General features: G+C 35.1%; 1 protein-coding gene across 1 annotated transcript; it reads right to left on the reverse strand.

Moving 5' to 3' along the window:
• Positions 1–934: 934 nt before the first annotated feature.
• On the reverse strand, positions 935–2100 carry LOC136346618 (histone-lysine N-methyltransferase SETMAR-like). Its single transcript, XM_066295931.1, has 3 exons — positions 2058–2100; positions 1283–1677; positions 935–1096 (listed from the first exon to the last, which is right to left on the reverse strand). The coding sequence occupies exons 1-3, from the start codon at positions 2098–2100 to the stop codon at positions 935–937; spliced, it is 600 nt and encodes a 199-aa protein (XP_066152028.1).
• Between the last annotated feature and the right edge of the window lie 17518 nt (positions 2101–19618).

Here is a 19618-nt window from a genome sequence, read left to right on the forward strand (position 1 = left end):
GGAAGATATTGACAATTTAATTTTAAACATGCCACGTCGCTTACAGGAATGTATTAATTTAAGAGGAGATACCACCCATTATTAAATTATTATTAAATTTTTTCACTTATTCATAATAATTTTTTTTTGATATTTTGATCGTTTTTATTTATTACCCGACCCAACGTAATTCCAGAATTTCAAACGTGTACGATGTGTTCTTCTTGGTGTTGCGGTTTTTTTAAAAGTTAGTGTACATTACAGCGTGAAGATCAAATAAAGAAACTCGCCATAGAGGTATTACCGAAATGAAACTTGCCCCAGCAAGGAAATTCTACTGGTCGAACACGGATGAGAATATTAAGAATTTTGTCAATAATTGTGAGATTTGTAAGAAGCATAAATATGATCGAGACCCACCAGTCATTAAGTTCAACCTAACGCCCATGACCTCTAAACCTTTCAGACATATCCATATAGATACCTTCAAAATTGAAAACAAAGCATTTTTAACAATAATAAATGCCTTTTCTATATATGGGCAAGCGTATATATTGGATAGTTTAACAGGCATCTCGGTTGTCGAAGGATTATTAAATTTTCTCACACATCACAGATTATCTCTCAAAGTGACATGTGACAGGAGATCCGAATTTAAAATTTTGATATATTGGGTTGTTCGATAATTAATATCGTATTTTTTATGTTTTTTCAAAGTGAATAAACTTATATTAATAATAAATATTAATCAATGATATAGTGGCCATCTTGGTGGATGATCTTTTGCCATCTTTCGGCAGGTTGGAAAATTCCGCGTTCGAAAAAGCCTTAATTTTTAGAAGTAAAAAATTGATTCAACTCATTTTTAACGGCTTGATCTGAATCGAAATTTTTACCATTCAAATGATTTTGAAAAGAACGAAACAAATGATAATCTGATGGCGGCAAGTCAGGGCTATATGGTGGATGAGGTATCAGTTCCCAATTTAGTTCCAATAATTTTTGACGCGTTATTAAAGACGTATGGGCATATAGCATTATCATGATGGAACAGTACCCCTTTGCGATTGGCTAGTTCAGGAGGTTTTCTTTTGATTTCTTCGTTCAATTTCGATAGCTGACGACAGTAAACATTCGAATCAATAGTTTAGTTTCTCGGAAGCAGTTCAAAATAAAGAATACCCTTGTAGTCCCACCACACGGATAACAAAATCTTCTTTTGATGAATATTGGCTCTGGACGTCGATTGCGCAGGTTTATCTTGTTTGGTCCATGATCTTTTTCGGACTACGTTGTCGTAGACAATCCATTTTTCATCACCCGTTATGACCCTTTTTAGAAGTGGGTCGTTTTGGTTGCGATTCAGCAAAGAATCGTATATGTTAATGCGTTTGGTGAGGTGAATTTCCTTCAATTCGTGAGGAACCCAAACATCCAATTTGCTAACGTACCCAAGTTTTTTTAAATGCAGAGAAACGGTTGTATTCGATATGTTCAACTTTTTTCGACTTGTCATACACCGATTAGCTTCGACTAAGGCCTTTATTTTATCGTTATCAATGGTGATTGGGCGTCCAGTGTGTGATGCACCTTGGACATTAAAATTTCCGGAACCAAAGCGAGCAAACCAATGCTGGCACTGGCGTTCAGTAAGGCAGTTCTCACCATAAACTTCACACAATTTCTTCTGAGCTTGTACTGCATTTTTACCCTTTCGAAAGTAAAATAATAAAATGTGTCGATAATGCTCACTTTGTCCATCTTCAACTTAAATTTTAAACAGCTTCTTGTTTACTAATCACGTTCAATTTTCGATCGAAAAAAGTCTAAAACATAACCTTTAAAATGGTATAATAATATAAGCGACGAGATCACTATTACTCGTTATGTATAAATTAAGCCATCTATGAGAATAAAATGACATTAATTATCGAACAACCCAATAGAAGACTTTCGTAAATTTTACAAAATAAAATTACATGATACCAGTTCGAAGAATAGTAATTCAAATTCACCAGTAGAAAGGTTTCATTCGACCATAATTGAACATTATCGATGCCTTAACCCGTAACTACTACTGACGGGGTCAGATTGACCCAGAGATCTATTGTAATTGCTCATATCCCTACCCGTTTTGCTCGATTTGGCTAAGATTTCGTGACTTTATCTGGAATGTGCGTAATTTTCAGCCCTGATCAAGACATTGTAGCATGCTGGTTGGTTTTCGATAAATTCGTATTACTGGGTCAATGTGACCCATCGGTAGTTGTGTGATATTTATTTGCATTTTTGCTATTTTATGTTGATAAGTTTTGTATCATTTACACTAAAAATTATTATATACAGGGTGTTCCGTGAAGAATGCGCCAAAAAGGAATCTGATAATCTAGACAATAAAATAATAATATTTAACCCAACTTGCCTCATGAAAATGTTATTCGTTTAGGATATACAGGGCGTTATAGTTAATTTTTGTATTTGAATTTCTTTAAGTAAATCGAGTAGTTTTGAAGATATCTTGTTCAAATTTTGAATCTATGTTTTTTTTTTAAGACCGGTAAAATGAATATTTCATGAAATTTGGGTTTCGAAAAAGAGGGCGCTAGTTGCAGCCTATAGGGCGCACATTTATGTCCATATTTTTTTACAAATGCAATAATTGTGATTTTAAGAGGTATTTTTGATAGATCTATCATTTCTAAAGATAAAAGGTATACCTCATTTATTTCGCTAATCCAAGCCATTTTCGAAATATGGCGAATTTAAATTTCCATAACGTGTCTAAGTAAGAGCATAACATTTTATTAATTCACTCGTAAGTAGGCTTTACAGGATTGTTGAAAACAATTGAAAAAATGTCATGTTGTCAATCGACTGAAAATCAACTGCAAATAGTAAGTGGTTTATTTTGATTTGTATTAATACTCAAGTACGATTTATTTAAAAATGCCTAGGCATAATGATTTTTCTAATTATGAAATGAGAGACATGATTTGTGTTTACGCTGAAGAAAATTATAATAGCCGTGCCGCCGCAAGACGCTATCGAGAAAAATACCCAAATAGGAAACAACCGGATCGTAATATTTTTCAACGACTATTTACCAGGTTAGGAGAAACTGGATCATTTCGCCCTAAATGTGAACATGGACCCGTTAAGACAATTTCTGTTGACCTAGAAGAGGAAGTGTTAGTTCGCGTTGCAGAAAACCCCCAAAAAAGCGTTAGGCAGTTGGTAAGAGCTACTGGAAGTTAAGACAAAATATCATCTTTATGCATGATGGCGCTCCTCCATATTACCCCATTGTAGTTCGTAATTTTTTGAATAGACAATTTCCTAATGGATGGTTTGGACGAGGAAGTGATGTACCTTGGCCAGCTCGTAGTCCCGACCTCAACCCAATGGATTTCTCGTTATGGGGATACATGAAATCTTTAGTTTATGATACAGAGATAAATACGCGTGACCAATTATTTCAACGCATCCAGGATGCCGCCACAGCGATTAAAAATAGTGACGGTTATTTATTTAGAATAAGACAACACTTAATAAAAGGAGTACGAAAATGCATTCAAGTAAATGGTGGACATTTTTCACACTTGCTAAAATAAAATATACTGTTTCAATAAATTAATAATTTTTATTAATAAATTGTTTTTACTTAATATCGAGCACTTACTTAGACACGTTATGAAAATATAAATTCGCCATATGTCGAAAATGACTTGGATTAGCGAAATAAATGAGGTATACCTTTTATCTTTAGAAATGATAGATCTATCAAAAATACCTCTTAAAATCACAATTATTGCATTTGTAAAAAAATATGGACATAAATGTGCGCCCTATAGGCTGCAACTAGCGCCCTCTTTTTCGAAACCCAAATTTCATGAAATATTCATTTTACCGGTCTTAAAAAAAACATAGATTCAAAATTTGAACAAGATATCTTCAAAACTACTCGATTTACTTAAAGAAATTCAAATATAAAAATTAACTTTAACGCCCTGTATATCCTAAACGAATAACATTTTCATGAGGCAAGTTGGGTTAAATCTTATTATTTTAATGTCTAGATTATCAGATTCCTTTTTGGCGCATTCTTCACGGAACACCCTGTATATGTAAGATTCGCGGTTCAAAGGCGGAGAGAAAAAAACACAATTCCCAGAGCACCTCTTTATTCTCCGTGAACCAAAAATGGGATCCCGATACAACCCGGTATCCATACACAGAATACATCCACTCTTTGTAAGAGAACCGATAAGATGGAAGGGCTGTCCACCCTTTTTCCCACGGGTACCAAACCCCTAAACGTCATTCTCACCTACGCTAACGGAATTTATAAGCAACCTTCTCTTCCCACGCTAATCTGGGGAAAAGTTTGGTACTAAAAGCCTGTACCACTTTCAGATAATGCCAATTAATGGTCTTAACATAAACAAGAAATGCGAAGAGATTCATGACAGCCTTTTTACCATTTTCTCGCACTTATCTTGGGAGGAATTTAGAGCCAGAATCCCATAATATTTTCAGATAATTGATTAATTGTTTCAACATGGACAAAGGATGCTCATATACAGGGTGTCCGGTTTTCGTTGGACAGCGGCTGTATCTCGGTAAGTAAAGCAAGTAGCAACTTCGGACAAAAAATTTTATTACTAATGTGACTATGAGAAATCTCTGGAAAATATTTTCAGCTTCGTGAAATCGCCGTAAGGGGGCGTAGTAGGGACGGTAGTTCCTTAAAATCGACAAATCTGTACTAAGTCACTAGTTAAGTAGCACAGTTTAATTTACTATCAATAAGATTACATCATTCTGAAACTTTTTTATTCGACACATAATTTCATAACTCACATAATAAAAGTGGGGGAAGCCGATGAATCATTTTAAGTTCAAACTATCATATCTCTGTTTCTAATTATCCGATTTCAGTGATTCTGTACTTCATTGTGAGGGAGTGATAAGCCGATTTAATATCCACATTGACCAAAAATCCATAGTCCAGAACAAAATCGCTAGAGGGCATTCTTTCAGGTAATAGCGGTTTTCTTCATTTTTCTTTAATAAATCAAATGGAACTATACCATTTTCATAAGTCCATCTTGTAAAGCTTTAAAAAACCTACATTTTTCCCGAAAGGCGCATTTCAATATTCTTTTTCGTTTTTGACTTATTGATAAATAACTGAAAATTTTACCTTAGAAAGAGTTTTCCAATAAACGGTAAGTAGGCTTTGGAGTGAAACCAAATGTTTTTGTTATTTTGACAAATAAATGTCATATTAATTACTTTACTATAGTTAATATTATTGTTGAGTTATTGATTACTGATAATATTCGTAATATTTCTAAGTATTTTGTAATGGCGTTTTCGAATGAAGAAGCCTACGATATGCTGGCTGTGTATTTTCAGTGTTACGAAAATGTGGCAATTGCAGCAAGAGAATACAGTGTTAAGTATCCACTGAGAAAACATCATTCGAGAAAAGTTTTTAAACGATTGGCTAACCGTCTTAAATTCACTGGAAATGTTCATCCTACTCGACCTATTACGCAAAAACGCAGAACCCGAAATCAGCAGAATATCGTTAATATTTTATCCTATATTAATTATGATCCTAAACGGAGTACCAGAGAGGTAGCACGAGAGTTAAGTGTTCCAAAAACTATAATAATAATCCATGAATCGCTAAAAGAGCATAAATTGCATCCGTATCACATTGTTTTGCATCAACTCTTGAGTGACAAGGATTTTGACGATCGGCTAAACTTTTGCCATTGGTTAGAGAATATGATATGTGATGAAACTGACTTCCTATCAAGAGTACTTTGGTCCGACGAAGCAACATTTAAAAGTAATGGACAATTAAATCTCCATAATAGCCATTATTGGTCGGAAAAAAATCCTCATTGGATGCGTGAAGTTGACCATCAATATCGCTGGACTCTAAACGTATGGTGTGGAATAGTTGAAGGAAAAATTATTGGGCCATATTTTTTTGAACAACCTCTAAACGGGGAAAGATATATGGAATTTTTGAGCGATTTTTTACCCACTCTTTTAGACAATGTTACTTTGAGAACGAGGCAAACCATGTGGTTGCAACACGATGGTTGCCCGGTTCATTACCATAGACATGTACGTCGTTTCTTGGATGAGAAATTTCCCTTTCGGTGGATTGGGAGAGGAAGTATTTTTCCATGGCCACCACGGTCTCCTGATCTCACGTGTTTAGATTTCTATTTTTGGGGACGTATAAAAGATCTTGTATATAAGGAGAGTCCTACCACCAAGAACAATATGAAGGTTCGAATAAAAAACGCCATCCTAAGTTTAAGTAAACATGAAATTGAGAGATGTGTAAATTCGACTTTGCCAAGAATTCGACGATGTATTGAACGTGACGGAAAACATTTCGAACATTTATAGCTTTTAACTTTAGAACTAATTTTCTTCTTCTAACTTTTAAACTTACTTTTTTCTGAATATTGTTATATTTTTTAAAATAACATGAATTAAGTTATGTGTTTGTAAATTAAAGAATTTAATAACATTTATTTGTCAAAATAACAAAAACATTTGGTTTCACTCCAAAGCCTACTTACCGTTTATTGGAAAACTCTTTCTAAGGTAAAATTTTCAGTTATTTATCAATAAGTCAAAAACGAAAAAGAATATTGAAATGCGCCTTTCGGGAAAAATGTAGGTTTTTTAAAGCTTTACAAGATGGACTTATGAAAATGGTATAGTTCCATTTGATTTATTAAAGAAAAATGAAGAAAACCGCTATTACCTAAAAGAATGCCCTCTAGCGATTTTGTTCTGGACTATGGATTTTTGGTCAATGTGGATATTAAATCGGCTTATAATTCCCTCACAATGAAGTACAGAATCACTGAAATCGGATAATTAGAAACAGAGATATGATAGTTTGAACTTAAAATGATTCATCGGCTTCCCCCACTTTTATTATGTGAGTTATGAAATTATGTGTCGAATAAAAAAGTTTCAGAATGATGTAATCTTATTGATAGTAAATTAAACTGTGCTACTTAACTAGTGACTTAGTACAGATTTGTCGATTTTAAGGAACTACCGTCCCTACTACGCCCCCTTACGGCGATTTCACGAAGCTGAAAATATTTTCCAGAGATTTCTCATAGTCACATTAGTAATAAAATTTTTTGTCCGAAGTTGCTACTTGCTTTACTTACCGAGATACAGCCGCTGTCCAACGAAAACCGGACAGGCTGTATATACAGGGTGAGTCGGGAGGATCGTGCCAAACTTCACGAGCGTGTTGTACATAAAAAATAAATGTAAAAAAACTCAAATGTTATTATCCGATTTTCGTTTGTTTACAAGTTATAGCGTAAATAATATTAAAACATAAAATTTAAAAAATTTATAAATTTCATAAGAAATTCCATAAATTAACGTTTGGATATCATAGTAAATGTTCAAAAATATTGCCATTAACTTCTAAACATTTTCGGCTTCGTCTATGAAGAGCATTCGTTTCGCTCCTGATTGTTTCATATCTTTCTTTAATAGCAGCTGCAGCATTTCTAATGCTGCAGCTGCAGTGCATCTTGAGTGTCCACTTTTACTCTGTACACTTCAGTTTTAAACCAACCCCACAAACAATAGTCTAGTGGTGTGAGGTCTGGAGACCTTGGAGGCCAACTAATAGGGCCACCACGACCAATCCAACGTATTAATTTATGGAATTTCTTATGAAATTTATAAATTTTTTAATTTTATGTTTTAATTTTATTTACGCTATAACTGGTAAACAAACGAAAATCGGATAACAACATTTAAGTTTTTTTACATTTATTTTTCATGTACAACACGCTCCTGAAGTTTGGCACGATCCTCCCGACTCACCCTGTATACAGTATCGGACAAAATTAGAGCAATTTTTGAAATATTCTTCTAAAAAACATTTCTAAAACTCATATCTGGGAATGTTTAAAAATAAGTGGTAAGAAACCTTTTAAACCAAAATTTCTTTATTCACTTGAAGCTGGAGACCAAAATCTAAGAATGAAGTTCTGTGTTTTGCCCCGAAATACAACTACCCGTTTATACCCTGAAGCAAAGGTTCACAAAACAAAGGCCTGGTAATTCAGTAACATATGCACTTTATTTTGATTATCGGATATTACTCAGAACCGCACTGGCTGATAAAAATTGAAGAATATAACGAAATAAATAGAATGAGGTTATTTGCGTGTGGTTGGCAAGAGAATTCGGATAAAACTATCCTGGAAAAATTCTTGAGACTTTTTGTTTCGGCGGTGGTGACGACCAAGTTCATAATTTTCAGCCTCCCTCCGCCTACGTACACGCCAATTAGAACTGCCGTAGACCGATTCCCACGGTACGGTGTGCCTGTTTTATACCAAGTTATGGAAACACAAAACCTTAAAAGGTTTTTGCAATCACTATCTAAAACCAGTGATTTTCGTGAGGCCTGGCCAATGTAACAAGGATTTCTCACGCCCTGGGGCCATGTGCGAAATCTGCCTATGGTTCCTTCGCGGTGGCGTCCATACAGCCCTCAAGTCTCATAAACTAGATACAGTTTGACAACCCACGCATATAACATAGAAAAGGTGGGAATTAGCCAAGTCCACCAATATATAGGATTATGAACAATTACCGTTGGTCCTGACATTCTGTTTATGGCTCCAGAGTATGTATCAAGATGATCCTAACTTTTTAAAAAACATCCTATACACCGATGAAGCTACGTTTACGACAAATGGTGTTGTATTGACACAAAATTGTAGAATATGGAGTACTCAGAACCCGAATTGGATAATCGAATGTAAACGACAATACTCCTAAAAAGTAAACGTTTTCTGTGGTATCTTAAATCAAAAGATTATTGGGCCATATTTGTTCAACGAAAATTTGAATGCTGCTCGTTTCCTGAGGTTCTTACAAAATGAGTTTAGTGACGCACTTGATGAGCTTCCCATGAGTTATCACTACAATTTGCATTTACAACTTAATGGAGCGCCCATTCATAATACGGTTAATGTGAGAAATTGGTTAAATGATAATTTTTCCAGTCGCTGGATCTGACGAAATAGTCCTCTTATTCGTTGGCCACCACGATCTCCGGATATCACATCCATGGATTTTTTCGTTTGGGGAACAATAAAAAATAAAGGTTATGCCACTTGATCCCAGACCCGAGAAGAACTTTGTGCGCGTATTAGAGAGACTTATCACAGCATAACTCCACAACAACTAAGTAAAGTACTGAGAAATAATCGTCGACGTATTGAAAAATATATACAAGAATTTGGAGGGTTGATTGAAAATATCAAAATTTAGTTAATTATTGTTAAAATAAATTTTTTTGCCAATTTCAAAATTTGTTTACGTAAAAAACATGTTTTATTGATTTTCTCGAAAATCCTGTACAGTAGAAAAATGAAAATCGGAACAGGTAAGTTTTAGGTCATTCTAATTAAGAATCTGTTTTCGTTTTTATCCCAAAAAAAGCCCTAATAGTATTTTCCGAAATTTGATCCCATAAAAATGCACGCAATTGGTTATGATTATGGGTCAAGAGGGATCGTATCCATTAGACGAATGCGCATTTTGAATATCTAATTAACAAAAAAAAAACGTCAAAATCGATTAAGAAATAAAGGTTTTATGAAAGTGTTAAATCCTTAACCCGGACACACTGTATATAAGAAATAGGATAAGAGTTAAACTAAAGAAACTATTTCTAGTAAGTTATAGGACCCAATTACGCATTAAAAATTATTTATGTTTATATTGCATTTCATAAGTATATAAATAGGTAAAATAGTTTTCGACGAGGATTCTTGTTTCAAACTGACCTTCTGCATTAAAGTAGTTGTAAGAAATTTTGGTTTCTTATCTTTAAAAAGCTACTTGTTCTTTAAAAGTTCTTATTAGCTGTTTAAGATGACACTCACGGTTTGACTGTATCTTGTTGAGTTTCCTAGATAAAGAGTCATTTGTGGGCTCAAACAAACATTTTTTGTGACTTTTTACATTTTTGAACCTTATCAACTTCGGCAAATAAGCTCCAAATTTCTTCAAAAATGACTCAAATGCATCAGCTCGAACTGCTCTTTAATATGACTCATATGGTTTGATTGTATCTTATTGAGTTTTCCTAATATAGGGTCATTTATAATTCTTTGACCATTTTGTACGAGCAGGTGCACAATTTTTCCGTCGTATTATGAGAATCCGTCATACACTCACTTTCACATGAAATGCACCACCCACTAATACTAATGATTAAATCTTGTAACTTTAGCAAAATAATACTTCATAATGAAGTGTCAAATGATCAGATTTTCAGTAAAAAGATACGACATTTGTTAATTAAGAAATTAATAATGAGTGACATCGCCTCGTACTGCAATGCAAGCACGTACTCTTCGCGGGACGTTTTGCAACAAATGATCAATATCCTCCTGGGGTATTTCATTCCATGCTACCTCAAGATGATGTCGTAGGTCATCCACATTGTTTGGAGGCCTCGGTAAATTTCGAAGACGGCGACTCATCACGACCCAAAGATGTTCGATGGGCGATAGGTCCGGTGGCCGTGCAGGCCAAGGCAGTATTTCCAATTGTGCTTCTTCCAGGTATTGTCGAGTAATGTTCGCACTATGTGGTCTTGCATTATCCTGTTGGAAAATACCATTTGGTAAAGTTTGCATGAAGAGTACTGATAATGGCCTCAAAACATTGTTAATGTAGCGACGTGCGTTTAGGGTGCTTGGAATGAACACAAGAGAAGATCTTCGATCAACACATATCGCACCCCAGACCATAACACCAGGTGTTAAAGCTGTGTGGCGCCTTTTACAAAATTGCAAATTTCTTCTTTCACCTCAGTATCGTCTGACTCTTCTACGACTATCATTGATCCATAAACAAAATCGCGACTCGTCACTGAAAACGATATTGTTCCACTCATGACTCCAATCAACTCGTTCTTGACACCAGACCAATCTGGAAGCTTGGTGTTGGGCGGTTAGTGGCAGTCGTAGATTTGGGCGGTATGAATGCATGCCAAAAGACGAAATTCTTTTGTAAACTGTTGCCATCGACACCCGACGATTTAGAGCTCCCATCCAATCTACTGCAACAGACATTGTTGTTTGAAATCGAACACCAGTGGCCATCCGTCTAAAAAATCGATCTTCACGTGCATTGCTGCTACAGGGAGGACGTCCAGCTGGACGATGTTGCTGAACCCTTTCTTCAGACCATGAAGACCATATTCTCGCAATCGTGATGTGGTTCCGATTCATTCTTCGGGCAATCTCACGAAAAGAAAGTCCACCCTTCTTCATGCCGATAATTCGCCCTCTATCAAAATTCGAAACGTGGGAAAAATTTCGACGCTGTCTCGCGGGGGCATTTTGAGATGTCTTGTTCACAGTTCAACGACAAAATAAACTGATATTTCCATGTAAATATTATTTTATTACTACAATACGCAGACGACACAGCAATCATTGTACATGGCAAAAACACAAAAAAAGCGACATATAGACTACAATTACTGACAGACTCCACAATGAAATGGTTCTACAAATGGCGACTAACACCGAACGCCAACAAAAACCAACTTCTACTATCAAATCACAAAATTAAAACCAACTCACCGAAGATCATGGCTGACGGTCAAATAACAAAACCCACAAACGACATTAAATATCTAGGAATTACTATAGACAACAAGACGAAGTTTACAAAACACTTGAACAATACTAGAACAGAGGTTAAGAGAAGAGCAAAACACTTTAGGTCACTGACATACAAAAACAAGGGAATTAGCACAAAAACAGCAACCATAATATACAAATCCATATGCAGACCATTATTAGACTACGGGCACATAATAAGAGCCAAAGCAACGACCAAAACCAAACAACACATACTAATTGTCAGGACCAACGGTAATTGTTCATAATCCTATATATTGGTGGACTTGGCTAATTCCCACCTTTTCTATGTTATATGCGTGGGTTGTCAAACTGTATCTAGTTTATGAGACTTGAGGGCTGTATGGACGCCACCGCGAAGGAACCATAGGCAGATTTCGCACATGGCCCCAGGGCGTGAGAAATCCTTGTTACATTGGCCAGGCCTCACGAAAATCACTGGTTTTAGATAGTGATTGCAAAAACTTTTTAAGGTTTTGTGTTTCCATAACTTGGTATAAAACAGGCACACCGTACCGTGGGAATCGGTCTACGGCAGTTCTGATTGGCGTGTACGTAGGCGGAGGGAGGCTGAAAATTATGAACTTGGTCGCCACCACCGCCGAAACAAAAAGTCTCAAGAATTTTTCCAGGATAGTTTTATCCGAATTCTCTTGCCAACCACACGCAAATAACCTCATTCTATTTATTTCGTTATATTCTTCAATTTTTTTATAAGCCAGTGCGGTTCTGAGTAATATCCGATAATCAAAATAAAGTGCATATGTTACTGAATTACCAGGCCTTTGTTTTGTGAACCTTTGCTTCAGGGTATAAACGGGTAGTTGTATTCCGGGGCAAAATACTATAGGTTTCATCGTCGAATTTGCTCATTGCAATGTTAAAGTTTACAATACGCAAATTCGATTGCGTATTGCGTTTTTACGCATACATCAGCGTAATTCCAGTTCGGCTATTATACACACATATTAGTATATAGGGTGTTTGGTTTATCAATACACATCCGAAAGAGGGTGCTAGGTAAGATGATCGTGAACGTATTTGACTATATATACTATTATACAAGATGGAAGATTTTTTCGCAGGATTTTATGGACGGAAGAATCCAAATTTACCAACTTTCATAACCTGCATTATTGGGCTGAAGAAAATTCGCATATGAAAAAAGAAATTTCGTTTCAACATAAATTTAGCGTAAACGTGTGGGTTGGTATAATAGGCAGGCACTTGATTGGTCCACATTTTCTGCCAGACCATTTAAATGACGAAAATTATTTAGAATTTAAAGAAATAATCTACCAGATGTTTTGGACGTAGTGACTTTAGATGTAAGAGCGAAAACCATATTTAAAAACGTTGAATGTCCGGCTCATTATCAAGGAAAAATAAAAGAGTTTTTAAATAATCAATTTTCTGAAAGATGGATAGGACGAAATGGACCGATATTATGGTCTGCCAGATCTCCAGATCTCACCCCAGTTGACCATCATGTCTGGGGACGAATGAAAGAACTGGTATGCAATGAGGAAATTCATGATCGAGACCATCTCCTTCAAAGTATTAATGGGGCAGCAAAATTAATGAAGACTGAAATGAGGCTAGGAGTAACCACCAGAGAGATAAGACAAAGATGTTGATGTTGTATCAGAAACGGTGGTTCCCATTTTGAAAATAATTATTAGTTATATGTAAATAGTATAATTTACATAAATAATAATTAGTTATTAAGTTTTTATTCAATTTGTTAAATTACCCTATGCATTTTTCCTGCAATTTTTTTTCTTTTTTAATTAAATACTTTATGGAGCATTAAGTCTGCGTGTTTCAACGCATCATTCGAAAGAGAAATGGTCAAAGAAGTTTCTAAAAATATTTGAACGACTCTTCCATTTGCATCTTTCACTTTATTTACTTACAAAGTCAAGGCTTGATATTAGAGAAATTCATGTTTGGAATTTTAAAGCATCACAATTCTTTTCATATGCAAATACTACTACATGTTTGATATCAATAAAATACATATCCAAGTTTATGCAAAAATCGATAGAGTCACAACAAATGTTCTATTAAATTTTTATTGTAACTTACACGAAAGTAAATAACGAATTTGGTAAAATTTGGAAATCTGTCGATATCTGGAAATGCGCGACACTTTGTATAATAGTAAATATGGTCAAATACGCTCACGATCATCTTACCTACCACCCTCTTTCGGATGTGTATCAGTAAATCAAACACCTTGTATATCAGAACACAAGTGTGGTTATGGTTCGGTTATCCTGCACTTCCTGTATTTTCTGCAAATATAAATCAGCCATTACAAAATTTTCAAGTGAAAACCACTGTTATTAAAATACAAGGTTCGCCATTGCTCCGGCCTTGGTTCCTGGTGTCTTTGTATAAATATCAATATGAAATGTTTAGTACAGTGCTCATTTATATTGGAAAGCTGCATGATTTAATAATATTTTTGTTTATACAGCGTGCTCCGTTTTCGCTGGGCAGCATAAAGTTATAATTTTTTAAATAGCAACCCATAATTTTTTTTATATCATTTGATGAAACCTTAATTTAGAAAGAAAATACATTAAACATTTTTTAAATTGGTTGCGACGTTGCCGTATTAGAGAAATTTCTTTAAAAATGCAGCATCAGAAAAAAATTATCACAAAACTGGTGTTTTTTGAAATTTTGAAATTTGTTTTTGTAAAGTAGTAGATGAAAGTCAGAGGTACTTAAAAACTTTAAAACATTTGTTTAATGCACCATACTTTTTTTGTATAAGAGCGCTAATTTGCAAATTTTACAAATTGCTGAAACTCGTTTTTTTAAATGGTACCCATGATTTTTTTCAAGTCTTTCTAATGTAGTTTTTAATTCTCTATTAATTTGCAATAACATCTTTTCATCTAACATTTACAGTTATGGAGATATTTATAAAATTTCAATCAAATTGCAACAGGCATTATTCATCATATATCAGCTTGTCTTGATAGAGAAACCGAAGAAGAACCTGACAGCGGATGCGTCATACCGACCCATCTATCTTATTGACGGACTCGGAGAGGTGGCAGAGAAAGTGATCTAGGTCGGGCTAATGGCCCAGGTCAGCAAACATGGTATGGTGAGTGATAGGTAGTTTGATTTCCATCCCCCCCCCTCCCCGGTGGTGTCTTCAACTTGTAGTTGTGGGGGGACTTCATGTCTTCTGCTCCTCTGTCCCCTTCGGCTAGATTCCTTCTGGAGGAGGCGTGGGAGGAGAAGACAGATAAAGAGAGATAAAAAAAGATGCAATGAGTGAACTAAAAAAATGTGTACCGCATGCGGGTGATAATCCTGCCGCCGGTTCCGACCGGGTGAAAGCCCCTGTGATCGGCACTGGCTCCACGGATTCTGAAGAGGGCCGAGGTTACTTAAGGCTGTTTAAGGGGGTGTACATGGAAAGGCGGGTGTCGGAGCCCTCCATGGGGAGTTTTTGATGTACAATAGGAGGGGACAGACGAACGGACGCGAGACAGACATGACAACATAGGACAGGACAACACATGAGAAAAAGGGGGGATAAAAGACAAGAAAGGTTTTGGACATATTGGATATGGGGTTTAGAAAATAATCACACACAAGATACTTCTATGCTGCTTTTATTTATTGCAGTCAGAAGGCACGCCCGTGTTGTCGCTATCAAAGTTCCTCAAGAACTAACTATCCAAAGGATTTTTAAGTTTCCATTCTTTTACAATTAGGGACCTCTACTTTAGGCACCCTCTGATTTGTCACCACGGCCATGTGTTTCTTTTAAAAGAAAAGATCTACTTTCTAGTAATAAAATTAAGTAAAATATCCCCTTTTTTTTTCTTTACACTTCTTTCTGGACAATGCAGGTAGAGTCATAAATCTAATAAACTAGACTCTTCAAAGAAGTAAAATATTAGAGGACATGAAACTATTGAATTTTGGACAAGTTTGATTTTTACCAGAAATCCAACAGGACACATCTATAAGGAGGGATATAGGGAAAAATTATGAGAAGGAATTATATAAAAAAGGGGAAAATGTGGAAGCCTTTATATTGATCGAGGTAATTGAGGGGATTACGGGGTTAATAAGGGAACTAGAGAAAAGAATAGAAAAAAAATACACAATGGAACATCAAAGAAATAACAAAAAATTTAAAAAAACTGGAGATGCTTTAAATACGGATCTAGTTAAAAAATAGTTGATGAAAAATAGGTACGAAAAGACTGAAAAGATGACTTTTGACGCGGACGTATGGACAGACGAACAAATAGGAACTTGGGATCGGGGGACACAAACAGGGATGGAGTGGGTCATTATGGATGTTACGGAGATTAAAAATTATCCGGAATTTAAAGAAATACAACAAAGGGGATGGCATGACTTAGCATATACAAAAACAGAAAGAGTGAAAGTGATAATGTGTGGATGAAGGCCCTGGTCCCGAGCATAAGACAATGGGTCGATTGTCAATGGATGAGGACGGGATGCATGCTAACGCAAGTATTCACTGAACATGGAGTGTTTGGGAAATACCTGCACAAAATAGAAGTTGAGAAGAGCAACGAATGTTGATTTTGCGGGATGCCGGGAATCGCGGATTCCCCAGAGCACACACTCTGAGGATGTCCGGAGTGGGAGGCTGATCGTACCGTAGCTAGGAGGGCGGGACTCAACCTGGAAAGAGGGTTCGATTGGCAGCGAACTGGTGGAGAGCGAGGGGAAGTGGAAGGTGTTCGAGCGCGCGATAAATAGCATTATGTACAGGAAGACTGAAAGACAGCATATAAGGAGGAGAGACAAAGGAAAGAGTGCAGATATTGCGACTAGGAACCCCGAAAGAATGCCGATTTGGCGATACCGGGGCCATAAGAAGAGAGGGGGTGGTTTTAGTGAGTAGGCAGGTGCAAGCTCGAATCTCACATTATCCGGCTTTCTTTGGCCGAATGTCTTTTGAAGATTTCCACCTCCTCGGGCACAAAACAAAAAAAAATTCTCTGGAAAGCCAAATACTTTCGCAACCCTTTTCGATGTTATTCGTTAAAATTCGGAATTATGGAAGTTTTTGGATTGTTGTGCATCTAATTTATTTTGTGTTATAGAGATTTTCGACTTAGAGAAGTTCGAGTTATAGGTAAAAAATAACATTGAAAGTACATTGAAGGGACAAGAACCTACGAATTAGTTCGAATTATAGACGTTCAACTTATGGAAGGTTCACTGTACATTGGTGTATTTTGACATGAGAAGTATCTTTTTTTGATGGATATAAATATTAAAAATGGCTCATGATTCGTGAATAAATGTTTATATTTTCTTTTCTCTGCCACAAGCTGACTTAATTTTCGAATTTTTTGGTTTCTTATAAAAGTTTAACCAAGCATACAGATTCTTTCCAAAAGAATAATTTAAAATACCGTGCAATTCATCTTCGTTGTGAAAAAAATATTTTAAAAATTGTGTTTTGCGTTTCCTACTCGACAATAAAGTAAATATTCCATACATCTGATATACCGATTGTGTTTACTATAGTTGTTGTTGGCCAGAGTTCAGTTTATTGTAAATTGAATATTTTTGTTTTGTTTTTTATTCTATCGCTGAAAAGGTTAACATGGTTCTAGTATATGGATTCTGTGAGGGAAATGGACGTTTGAGTGTTAGAATCTATCATAACAAATATCAAAATCACATAATTCCGATTCATCAAACTTTCGCCAGTATAGGAAAGTACCTTAAGGAAACAAATAGCTTTAGTCCGAATAGTGTTAATCGAAGAAGCTAAAAAACGACTAAAAAGGGGAAGAAAAATTATGTGATGCCATCCCGGTTGATTGGTTACCAAAGGGACCCCTCAGAAGGTCCATCGAGGAGTAAAATTATGTTTATATATTTATTGCAAATATTAAAATTCTTACATCAGTAAAAAACGTTTTATTAATAAAAATTTACAATTCTGGACAATTCGATGAAATAAAATTTTCCCTACAGGATTACCACTTGATGCTTATTTATGGCCATTACTTAGTAAATAACAATCTTTATGTAACTATCAAAGTTGTTAAGTTTTAACACAGCTATGTAATGGTGGTTTTCGAATTTCTGGTTACTAGCTACAATAAATGCGTGAATATGGATATATTAAGTTAGTTCAGGAAACCAGTCATAGCAAGAAAAAGGTAATAATAGATTTTCCGATCCTACTTTAAAATCGAAGTCTAATACATAATAAAAATAAGATCTCAGAAAAAGAAGTTGTCTTATTAAAACAAAGAAAATATAATAAATTGGGAGTTTTATTTATTCCGTTTGCGGACAATCTTATTAAACAGCAAAAATATTATTATGTCTGTTAATAATAGGATTTATCTATAATTTTAGAAAGAAGTAACCTTTTTTGCCACTTTTCAAACTTAGAACGCTGATATGGTCGGAACACGTGGGGCAATAATCTTGAAAAATATCTAAAATCTATTTATTTTTTTATTTCCAAAAATATTAGATTTAGAGTAAAAAACAAGAGGTAAAAAACTTTAAAAAATAAAGCAACTTTTCATTGGATATTTTTTTATAATAAAAAAATTAAAAAGTGTAATTGTTTGAACGAAAAATGTCTTTGTGGTCATTTATTTCATTATTTCTAGGTAAAACAGAAATATAATAAAATATGGAATAGAGTCGTAACTGATTGGCAATACATCGTAGCAAGTTTAGTTTTCGTGGCACTTTTCCACTTTGAAAAAAAAAACATATATTTTTCCCCTTAAGTTTGAATGAACATTACGGGGTGGGGTGGATTTAGGTCATACAGCAGATCAAAAAAGTATTCATACACCCAGGCGAATGACGTTTATTTACATTTTTTTCTTAACTTAAAAACAATTTAGATAAAAAAAATAATTAATCCACACAAATAAGACACTATTACACTGATTTCTAAAAAAAAAATTATCAGAAAACTGTTACTTTGTACAAAAAAATCAAAAGAAAATGTCTTCAGGTATGCTCAAAAAAGTATTCATACACTACCGAAAATGAACATTTGTAACTTTAAACACCAATACAATGAAATCATTAATATTTTGTGGGATAACCCTTAACATTAATCACAGCTTGCAAACGACCAATTGATTAATTGTATCCATTGTATTGTAATTGATTCCACCAAATTACAAGTAATACTTTCAGGTATTTTGGACCATTCGTTTAAAATAATATTTCTTAGTTGTTCTTTACTTGAAATTTCCATTTTCCTAATCTGCCTTTCCAAATGTTCCCATAAATGCTCAATAGGATTGAGATCGGGAGATTGGGGAGGTGTTTTTAATAAATTAGGAGTGTTATATAGCAACCATTCCTGAACTAATTTCGATGAATGCTTCGGATCATTGTCTTGCTGGAAGTAGAATCCTTCAGCTAGTCCAAGCTTTTCAGCACTGTTTTTTAAATTGGCCTCCAAGATATCTTTATACATGAATCTATCCATGTTTCCTTCAATAAAAGCCGAATTACCCACACCATTTGCTGCCATACATCCCCAGATCATTATGTTTCCACCGCTATGTTTAACTGTCGCTTTCAAATTGCACTTCTTCAATCTTTCACCAGGTTTTCTCCATACCATCTTGGCACCATCTGATCTGAATATGTTGAATTTACTCTCATCAGAGAATATCACTTGTTTCCAAAACTCCATTGGCTTATTAATATGTTCTAAAGCGAACGCAACTCTTTTCTTTCTATTCACTTTATTTATCCACGGCTTTTTGGCTGCACTTCTCCCATGGAATCCCATTCTCCTTATGTGATACCTAATAGTTTCAGGATGGATTTGTTGTCCAGTGGTCTCTTCTAGTTGTGAAGCGAGGTATGGTGCGCTT

The sequence above is a fragment of the Euwallacea fornicatus genome, chromosome 23 (genome assembly GCF_040115645.1).
Source record: "Euwallacea fornicatus isolate EFF26 chromosome 23, ASM4011564v1, whole genome shotgun sequence".
Classification (NCBI taxonomy): domain Eukaryota; kingdom Metazoa; phylum Arthropoda; class Insecta; order Coleoptera; family Curculionidae; genus Euwallacea; species Euwallacea fornicatus.

What these genes read in the sequence shown, in the direction of transcription:
- LOC136346618 (XM_066295931.1), bottom strand. Translation starts at nt 2,100, where the DNA reads ATGAGCAATTACAATAGATCTCTGGGTCAATCTGACCCCGTCA. An exon ending in GGGTCAATCTGACCCCGTCA is followed by an intron (nt 1,678 to 2,057) that starts GTAGTAGTTACG and finishes GTAAAAATGCAG; the next exon opens with TACAAGCTCAGAAGAAATTG. An exon ending in CGGGTGATGAAAAATGGATT is followed by an intron (nt 1,097 to 1,282) that starts GTCTACGACAAC and finishes TACTGTCGTCAG; the next exon opens with CTATCGAAATTGAACGAAGA.